The 9,867-nt window shown below is 48.1% G+C and overlaps 1 protein-coding gene across 1 annotated transcript; it reads left to right on the top strand.

The window, feature by feature from the left end:
• The first annotated feature begins 295 nt into the window (after positions 1–295).
• Positions 296–9,355, top strand: LOC136329526 (keratin, type II cytoskeletal 2 oral-like). Its single transcript, XM_066265796.1, has 9 exons — positions 296–940; positions 2,000–2,220; positions 3,973–4,033; positions 4,727–4,822; positions 5,390–5,554; positions 5,662–5,787; positions 6,429–6,649; positions 8,050–8,084; positions 8,485–9,355. The coding sequence occupies exons 1-9, from the start codon at positions 344–346 to the stop codon at positions 8,778–8,780; spliced, it is 1,818 nt and encodes a 605-aa protein (XP_066121893.1). The 5' UTR covers positions 296–343; the 3' UTR covers positions 8,781–9,355.
• The last annotated feature ends 512 nt before the right edge of the window (positions 9,356–9,867 follow it).

Below are 9,867 nucleotides of genomic sequence, written 5' to 3'. Positions count from 1 at the left end.
GCTGTTTGAGTTCTCTAAGATCCTAGAGAAAATCACACGAGGGGAGGGTGGAGAGCTCCAGCCATTTGCCAACTAAGGCAAGTTTGGGTGATTAAGCTAAGAAAGCAAAGTCATTTTGGTTCAGAGGATTATCTTTGAGGTGTGTTGGGAACTTAGAAATAACTTATTGCCTGGCAGGCAAACCAAACCCAAGATGACTCTCAGCTAATTGCTGGCCTCTCCTTCTGTCAAGCCAAACTGCTTTGTATAAAAAGTCCAGTCTCCTCTGTCATCCCTGTCCTCTGTCTTCATCCCTCTCAGCTCTTGCTAAGTGATTTCTAGCTCTTCTCCAAGCTCTCTCATCATGAACAGACAAGTCTGCAAGAAGTCCTTCAGTGGCGGGAGCCAGAGCTTCTCCGGCCACTCCGCCGTGGCCTCCGGCAGCAGCAGGATGAGTTGTGTGGCCCGCTCTGGGGGAGCCGGTGGAGGGGCCTGTGGGGTCCGGAGCAGGGCAGGTGGCTTTGGCAGTCACAGCCTCTACAACCTGGGTGGCAACAAGAGTATCTCCATCAGTGTGGCTGGTGGCTCCCAGGCTCCTGGCTTTGGGGGAAAACGCAGCAGCTGTGGCAGTGGTTTTGGGGGTGGTTATGGAGGTGGCTTTGGTGGTGGCAGAGGAATGGGAGGTGGCTTTGGAGGAACCAGTGGCTTTGGAGGGGCTGTTGGCTTTGGTGGCCCGGGTGGCTTTGGTGGCTCTGGTGGCTTTGGTGGCCCTGGTGGCTATGGTGGGCCTGGTGGCTTTGGCCCTGGTGGCTTCCCTGGTGGCATCCAGGAAGTGACTGTCAACCAGAGCCTTCTCCAACCCCTCAACGTGGAGATCGACCCACAGATTGGGCAAGTCAAAGCTCAGGAGCGGGAGCAGATCAAGACCCTCAACAACAAATTTGCTTCCTTTATTGATAAGGTGAGGGAAATGCCCAAAGGTGTCATAGCAGGTTTGGGCTGCTCAGGGGCTGCTATAGAGAGATGTCAGTGGGATCTGCTAGGCTCAGAGGAAGGGTGTGGCTTCCTCTGGCAAGAGTCTGGTCTCTGCCTTGGCCCCTCAGTCAGTGAGCCAGCCTCTCTTGCTTTTTGGGCCCTGTTTTCCAAGCTATGAAATGGGGGAAGGATTCTGGTTCTCAATTTCCTTCTGAGGATATGACCAAGAAAATGAGATGAGGGTCCAAACATGCTCTTAGCTCTTGTTAAGAATAGGACGTTAGCGATAACACAATTACAGCTAACTTTTAATTACTCTTGAAAAGCAATTGCTTGACAATCTAAACTACTTTGTAAGTAAGCTTGCACTAGTAGAAATCTTGGGAATGCCTCTCAATGATGAGTGTTTGCAATTGACTTAGTTTCTAAATGGTGCTATGCTTCAGTTGCCATTATTGGGGTTCATGCTGGGACGGGGGTATGTGCTTGGTCTGAGGATGAACCTGGGATTGGACAGTAAACCTAGATTATCTATAAGACAAGTAAGTAACTGAAAGGGGAAATAAAAAAAATTGGAAATAATCTCAGAAAAGTTAGACCTCATTGACTGTTTTTACAGCCTATAGAGGTCAACAAGTTTTCAATAACTTTATTTATGCTGTTCTCCTTTAGTTGTGTTCTGAAAGATGCCAATAGACTAGGAGAGTGCTTGGTTTGACTCTTAGCTTTGTCACCTAGTAGCCATATCACTTTGGGTAACCTAACTAAGCTCTTTAAGCCTTTTCTTTATCTACAAAAGGGGATAATAACACCTACTTTATAAGTGATTGTAAGGATAAAATGAGATGGCATACGTGAAAATAGATATAGAGTAAACACTTCACATATTCTAGCTCTCCCTTTTCTGAAGCCTCATCTTTCCCAAATTCCAAACAAACAAGCAAACACCCCCAACCCAACCAAACAACGACAACAACAAAACCAGAGGCCACTGCAGTTTTAGAAGCTGGGCTCATGTTTCACATTTCTACCCTCTGGCATGCAGGTGCGGTTCCTGGAGCAGCAGAACAAGGTCCTGGAGACCAAGTGGAATCTGCTCCAGCAGCAGACCGCGGGCTCCGGCCCAGGCCCCAATAACCTGGAGCCTTTCTTTGAATCCTACATCAGCTTCCTGCGCAGGCAGCTGGACTTGGCTCTAGGGGAGCGGGGGAACCTGGAAGGAGAGCTGAAGAACCTGCAGGGCCTGGTGGAAGACTTCAGAAAGAAGTGAGGGCCCCAACTGGGCATTTTCTCTTCTGGGGGGTCAGCAGAGAGGTGCCCCAATCTGGGGTTTTAACTCTTTCCAACTGCACCTTCAGTCCACACTCTTGGATGAATTTATTGAGGGAAGCGTAACTGAGCAGAAGAGGGTGAGGGCCTGAGGACGGAGCCTTCCAGAAGGCTGATTATGACATGTTTCTCAGTCTACAGGAAGGCCGCCTCCTACAACAGCTTAGATGGATAGGAGAACCTCCCAAAATTTGAAGCCCTTTTGGATGAAGAGGCCTACACACTTTATGCGTATAGGAATCCCCTTGGAAGTTAATAAAAAATGCCCATTCCTGTGCTCCAATCCTAGACATCCTGAATCAGCAGGTATAGGTGGGTCCCAGAAGTCTTAGTTTCCTGCAGGTCCCAGGGATTCTGAGCAGACAGTCCAGGCCGCACTTTGTAAAACTTTTTCTGTGTGTCCTGTCCAATCCCATTTCTGCAGCTTCAGTCAGCCTCCTTGTGCATGTTGGGGGCTGTGATTAACACCCTCTGGGGTCTGTGACAGGTAAACAGGCCCTCTCCATGTGGAGAGGGAGCTCCAGGACGCCCTTGGAAGTGAGGACCCATGGGGGGGGAACACCTGTGCAGGGGAAACCCCTTTCCAATCCGACTGCATGAACCTGATGGGCAGCCATCTGTGGCAGCTTCCCTGATGGGCTCTGAGAATCCAGTGGCAACTCACATTCTCATTGCCTAGAAATCTCCTTTCTTCCAGATTCATTCCAGTCTTAAATTTTCATGAAATCCAAACTCTTGGTGGGAGATTTTAGTTATTAACAGGCACGAAGCTCATAACTTTGATGCATTCAGAAGGCATGAGTTCATTCTTATCCCAAATTCCTATAAGAAGCAACTCTAATTAATGAAAGGGAAACAAGAACACCCCCACTCTGAGCAAGTACCGCTCTGGGCCTCAGGTACACGTTGTGCTTCATGACGTTTGCCTGAGCTGCACAAATGATCAGCTCCCTAAGTCCTCCTCCACCCTGTGTGCCTGTGCCCCAGTCTGTCGCTGGGACTTGGAGGAGAGCAAGGCAGTGGCCAGAGCTCTGAAAGGCCTATAGGCAAAACTGGCTATATGCATTTTTGAGCCCAGTGCAAAATGAAGATGCAGGGGCCTTGTTAAAAAAAATTATTAGGAATTTCAAGATGGAGCCCTGGCTGGTGGCTCAGTGGATAGAGCATTAGCCCATTGTATGGACGTCCTGGGTTTGATTCCTGGTCAGGATACACAAGAGAAGTGACCATCTGCTTCTCCCCTCTTTCTTCTCCCCCTTCTCTTCCTCTTCCCCTCATGCAGCCAGTGGCTTGATTGGTTTGAGTGTGGCCCTGGGCACTGAGGATAGCTTGGTTGATCTGAGTGCATCAGCCTCAGGTGCTAAAAATAGCTCAGTACTGTAGCATTGGCCCAAGATGGGGTTACTGGGTAGATACCAGTTGGAGTGCATGCAGTAGTCTGTCTCTCTATCTGCCCTCCTCTCAAAAAAAAAAAAAAAAAAAAAAAAAAAAAGAGAGAGAGAGAGAAAATAATTTTAAGATGGTACCAGCAGAGCATTAAAGCGAGTGTGAGGACCTTCTCAGCCCGGGAACCAGTGTCACGGGTCCTGTCTCTGAGTGTGGAGATTCTGCATGAGTGCTTGAGATCTTCATCTTTTTTTTTTTTTTAACTTATGAAATGCACTAAGTTTGTGCCTCTTCCTGTCCCAGGTATGAAGATGAGATAAATAAACGTACTGCAGCGGAGAATGAGTTTGTGGGACTCAAGAAGGTAAGTGAGCCGGCACGGGCAGGACAGGGCTCCTTTCTGGGCATGGCCACCATGGAGAGAGAGCAGAGCCACTGCTGGGGCACAGTAACCCTGTGCCATGTGTAGGGCTTACATGTTTCCTTACATTTTTTGAAATGAGGTGTGATGAAGGAAGCAGCTCTGAGGACATGGCTGCTGGGGAAGGCATCTCACAATATGAATGATGAGCTGATTAGTGTCAACTAATCATGACCATTTTTGTATAGCATTAATCAAGGTCTTCAAGCCACAACTGTACTCGGATGTCATTAACAGTGACAACTCACAAATACTTGTCACTTGTTTAAAATCAGTTTTCATACAGACGAAGTAGTGAGAAGAATACCTTTATTTCTATTTGGCAGCGTGGGTTTCTGGTACCATATAACCAAAGTCATGTATCAGCTAAAAGTGCTTTTTCTACCCTTATTCCATGCCTTGCTTATATGATTTATAGTTTGTTACAGCATTGAGGTTTGATTGGTCAAAGTAATTAAAAGGATGAAAACCACCTTTTCTTTTTTAAAAAGGGGAGATGAGAAATCACAATTAGGAGGATAGGTGAGCAAGGGTCAAAGGAGAGGATGAAGACCTAAGAAAGAGCTGAGCTGTGGAAGGCAGGGTAGCAAAGGGTCATTCTTTTGGCTCTCTGAGCCCTCTTCACCCCTCTTCCAGGACGTGGATGCAGCCTATATGAACAAGGTGGAGCTGCAGGCCAGGGCGGACAGCCTGACAGATGAGCTGAGCTTCCTGAGGACCCTCTACGAGATGGTGATTGATGCCTTAGTGTGCCCAGCTCCAGAGCCTTCTTGGCTGCATCTCCCCAAACATGCTTCTCAAGTGTAACTTCAGGGGGCAGTCAAGTGGCAGAACACATACAAAAGCAGTGACAGGGCTCAGAGCTTAGCTTAGGCCTACCCAGAAAATGCTCACTTAGCTCCTCCAGCTGGCATAAACTTGGCCACAGGGCCAGGGCCCCTCCCTGTCCTCTACTTTCCCATTTTGTTCTACACCTTCCCTCTGGCTCCTATGTGAGTATCACCACTGACTCCTTCGGAGCAGTTTCCCACTGCAGTCCCACAAAAACCCTCCCAGTATGTTACTAGCTGATACTTTCAAGCTGATACCTGAGTATATTTGTGTATTTCCTTTTCTTTTAGCTTTGATGTCTGGTATCCTTTAGTCTGTAGCCAGGCCTGAAGTGTAAGCTTATTATTCTGTGTCACTCCTGTCCCCATTGTTATACTATCTCTGCTGATCAAAGATACTTGAAATTTTTCATTCCCACATCCCCTGGGGCGAGGCTATAATAAAGATGACCATCCATGTTTCCCATAGGAGCTGTCCCAGATGCAGAGCCACGTCAGTGACACATCCGTGGTCCTGTCCATGGACAACAACCGCTGCCTGGACCTGGACAGCATCATTGCTGAGGTCCGAGCCCAGTACGAGGAGATCGCCCAGAGAAGCAAGGCCGAGGCCGAGGCCCTGTACCAGACCAAGGTGGGCGTCCTCTCCTAACTCCCACACTCTAGTTTTAGATCCTGCTGACCTTCATCAAGAATGCTCCCACACTTGGCAAAACCATTGACTGGTTTCTCCTCTGTCAGCTTGGGGAACTGCAGACCACAGCCGGCAGAAAGGGCGACGACCTGAACAACACCAAGAGTGAGATCACGGAGCTCAACAGGATGATCCAGAGGCTGCGGGCTGAGATCGAAAACATCAAGAAGCAGGTGGGTGTGGGATTAATGAATAGATTCTGGAGGACAATGGAGCCTGGGGAGAAGGAGGAGCAACAGCTGTGTGTCTGCCACATGCTTCCTCTGTCCTTTCATGGTCTCACATGTGGGATAGCATAGTCTCTGGGTCATTTTGTATCTCCAGATGTTCCTCCTGGAGGCTGGGCTTCTTGAAGTCTCCCTAAAGAGAGATGGTTGTCCATTCTGGTTTGCCCAGCAAATCTTGCAACTGTAGGGGTGGTCTTAAACACTCAGCTCTCAGCAGGACCTGCCTTCAGTGAGTGATTTGTCACATACTTCACATAACCTTGATGGCTAATTTATGTCACTGGAATGAAGTGATTAGGCAAGGGAGCTTTAAAACAGTCTTACAACAAAGAACCACTCACCAGACCACTGCTACCTTTACCAGCAAATCAGTGCTCCTTTTCTTGATGAGACATGAGTCGATTTCAATGGGCCAAAGATGAAAAGCCTGCAAAACTAACTTGTGTTTTCTGAGCATGCTTTATTGAATTTCTAAGAAAGAGGATGAAAGGATGCTGGGTGGGGAAGAGATCTCTTCTCAGGAAAGATCAGCTGTTTTTATATCCTGGTTCCTATGCTAATTGATCTCCTACTTCCTTCTGCCCCAGATCACCAATCTTCAAGCAACAGCTGCTGATGCCGAGCAGCGTGGGGAGATGGCCCTCAAAGATGCCAATGCCAAGCTCCAAGGGCTACAGGCTGCTCTACAAAAGGCCAAGGATGACCTGGCCCGGCTGCTGCGTGACTACCAGGAGCTGATGAACGTCAAGCTGGCCCTGGACGTGGAGATCGCCACCTACCGCAAGCTGCTGGAGGGCGAGGAGTGCAGGTGAAGGGCAGTGGGGTCAGAATTGACCAGATATAATTTTAGAGTGACATTTGATAATGAAGAAAAAAGACAAGATGATAAGGAGAGGATAACTTGGACAAAGGGTAAGGAATTTCCTGAATGACAGCATTTAGCATTCGATCCCTATTATTTTTATTTTTTTTGTATTTTTCTGAAGTTGGAACAATCCCTATTATTTTTTGTTGATCAAGATCCTCCAACTCTTCCATTTACCATGGACATCACTATGTATTACATACTTCTGTTGACCCTTATAATGGTGATGTGTAAGAAAAAGTGCTTTGGGGTTATGATAAAGCTATAGTGCTGTCCAGTGGAACTTTCTGAGATAACAAAAATGTTCTATATCAGTGATGTCTAATACAACAGCCATCAGCCAGTTGAGCACTTGAAATGTGGATAGTGCAAATGAGAAACCAAGTGTTACATCTGATTTAATTTTAGTAAATTTAAATAGCTTTATGTAGCGAGTGGTTACCATATGGATAGCATAGTATAGACAGTTCTGCAACCAGCCACCCTTGAGCCTGAGTCCATATAAGGAGGTGGCTGATACACACACACTCTGGAAAAATAACACACTATCAAGCAGCAGGTAAGGGCTTAGTGAGTGGATAACAAATGCCAAAGCTGTGCCAAGAACTGAGAGATCTTTCTGCTGACTAGCTGCTCCATGAAGCCCATGGTCAGAGTCCCTGTCCCTAAGCAGCTTGCAATTTGATGGAGAAAACAAAATTCAAGAGTGAGAAGACTAGGAAGAGGACTGAGAATGCGCAGGGTGCTCTGTGTGCTGGGAGCTGCGCACTGAGAAGACAAGGTGTGCAGCCAGATCCCATGTCTGCTCACAGATGTGGACGTGCCTGTTCTGTGAGAAGAATGAGCACAGGAAGACGGGCAGTGTGGGCAGGACAGTCTCAAATTCATCATGCGTTGGGTCTTAGCTGTTCACATTTTGCCTGCCTTGAACAACCATCATCACCATTGCCACCGCCACCACCGCCCCAGGAGGGCTCATTGGGGAAGGCTTCCTGCAAGAAGAAAGTCAGAAATCGAAAGCCAGGGCTGGGTGGAAAAGGAGGGGAATTTGGAAAGATGGTCTTCTCAGGGGAGGAAGGGAGAGATTGGACTAATCAAGTGGGATTTGCCTGGAACATATCAGCTTGGGAAGTAAGGGAAAGAAGATGAGAGATGTAGGCGGGTTGGTGATGTTTCTGTACATCTCAATCCCCTGAGGAAGCCCCATTTCCTGGGGAGATCTGGTCATGGAAACAGACATGGAATAGCCTTTCTTTTGGGAGAATGTGGCTCCCAAAGTTATAAATCCTCAGCGATTTGGCTAATGACTTGTAGAAATAATCCCTCTCTTCTTCTTGTTTTAGGATGTCTGGAGAGTGTCAGAGTGCTGTGAGCATTTGTAAGTAGCCCTTCAAAAACTTTCTCCTGGGTTGTGGAAAGGGGAATAAAAACATCCTCTCTGAACTTCATGCAGGAGAACGTTACTCAGACCAGAGGGCCAGGTCACCAAATGGCATCTAGGACCCAGGCTATGGCCACACATTCTGTCCTTACTATGAACTGGCAAACTGTTGTGGTCTTGGGGAGTTCCCTCAGTTGGAGAATCAGAAATTTCTGTGGATACTGCTAGCTCCTGTTTTTGAAAAAGGGCACCAGAGGGCCAGGTTTACTCTTGTTTTTTTTTAACAACTGAAGCCTCAAAGAAGTTGGGTATCTTTCCTAAGTCACAAAGCCAAGTAGGGCAGAGACGGAATATAGACCTAGGCTGTTAGCTTCACTGAGTGCTTGTTCTCCTGTAGCGGTGCTCAGCAATGTCACCAGCACAAGCAGCAGCTCTGGTGGAAGCCATGGAAGCTTTGGAGGGGTCAGCGGCAGCAGCGGTGGTGGCTATAGAGGCAGCAACAGCAGCAGAAGTGGTGCTGGGGGCTACCAGAGCAGCGGTGCTGGAATCAGGCTCAGCCGTGGAGGCAGCAGCTCCATGAGCCAGAGTGGAATCGACTCCAGCTCTGGTGGCATCCAGTCCTCTGGAGGCGGTGGCTACAAGTCTGGAAGTGGAGGCAGCACCAGTATCCGCTTCTCCCAGACCAGCAGCTAGAGCCAGCACAGCTCCAAGAGATCCCCCAGGGCCACATTTCCATGCCTGTCTGCTTCCCTCTCAGTCTGCAACAGCACTCCCCATGTTCTGCCTAGCATCAACAGATGCCAACCTCATCCTCGCTTTTCCTCAAGTTCCCTGGAGAAGGGGCTGAACTTCTCCTGGCTCCTCTCACCCTAAGACATCTCTTAGACCAGGGAGGGCCAGTTGCTAGTCTGGAATGATGATGTCCCTAGATGTAACATGGTGGCCCCTGACTTTGGATAGCATCCCTTGAACCAAACCAGTGTGGACCTTCCCAGCCTGGCCTGTTCCCACTCTGGCCCACCTCCCTTTCTCACGTTGGCGGGGGTGGGGGGTGTTGATGGTCTGAAGCTGGCAGGTTCCAGCCCTGCCTGAGGAGGGCAGTGCAGCGGGGCCAGTGATAGTGGGTGATGGTCAAGATCTCTGAATTGTTGGTCCCTAGGGTGCCTTCCCCACTTCAGGACATCATGTCTTGACTTACCTCTGTCCTCTTAATTTCTTTAGCTGTGGATCCTCTGGTGATGATTATGACACATTTTCTTTTCTCAATAAATTGCACTGTATTTCACGTTCTGGTGTTTGACATTCATTCAAGGAGTCACAGAATAAACGGAGGCACAAGAGTAGAGGAAAATCAGGTGTGGATAATGGTCTTCCAGAAATTCAGTAGTGGGTATAAAGGACACTGAACTGTCTTGGCTTCTTCTTTTCCCATTTGGTTGGGTTTCTTGTGATAGGTCTGCCCAAGAGTAGTTATGGTGCTTAAGACATCTCCCAGAGAGTTCTTCTCGTCCATCCTCCTGCCTCTGGTCAGGCCTCTGCGAACCAGTCACAGAACAAGAGAGCTTTGTAGTTCATCAGGGAAATAGATGCCACTGGGACTTTGGCTTCTTAGTTTCACTCCTATGTCAGCCAGCCAAACACCGAGCAAATCCTCTTTCTGCAGCACAGCTCCTGGCATCTGAAGGCATCAATAGATTACACCCTCTTTTCCCTGACCAGGTCCTGAGCCAATTCAAAAAGACAAAATAATGAGCAAATCGAGAGTCTATACTGCTTTTAT

Source organism: Saccopteryx bilineata, chromosome 1, assembly GCF_036850765.1.
Source record: "Saccopteryx bilineata isolate mSacBil1 chromosome 1, mSacBil1_pri_phased_curated, whole genome shotgun sequence".
NCBI lineage: Eukaryota > Metazoa > Chordata > Mammalia > Chiroptera > Emballonuridae > Saccopteryx > Saccopteryx bilineata.
The sequence above is the reverse complement of the archived record's forward strand: the minus strand, read 5'-3'. Positions and strand labels throughout refer to the sequence as shown.

Bases quoted from the DNA above. Each gene is read 5' to 3' on its own strand.
- LOC136329526 (XM_066265796.1), top strand. From the start codon at position 344: ATGAACAGACAAGTCTGCAAGAAGTCCTTCAGTGGCGGGAGCCAGAGC. The intron at 5,555-5,661 runs GTGGGCGTCCTC...CTCCTCTGTCAG, and splicing joins AGGCCCTGTACCAGACCAAG to CTTGGGGAACTGCAGACCAC. The intron at 6,650-8,049 runs GTGAAGGGCAGT...TTCTTGTTTTAG, and splicing joins CTGGAGGGCGAGGAGTGCAG to GATGTCTGGAGAGTGTCAGA.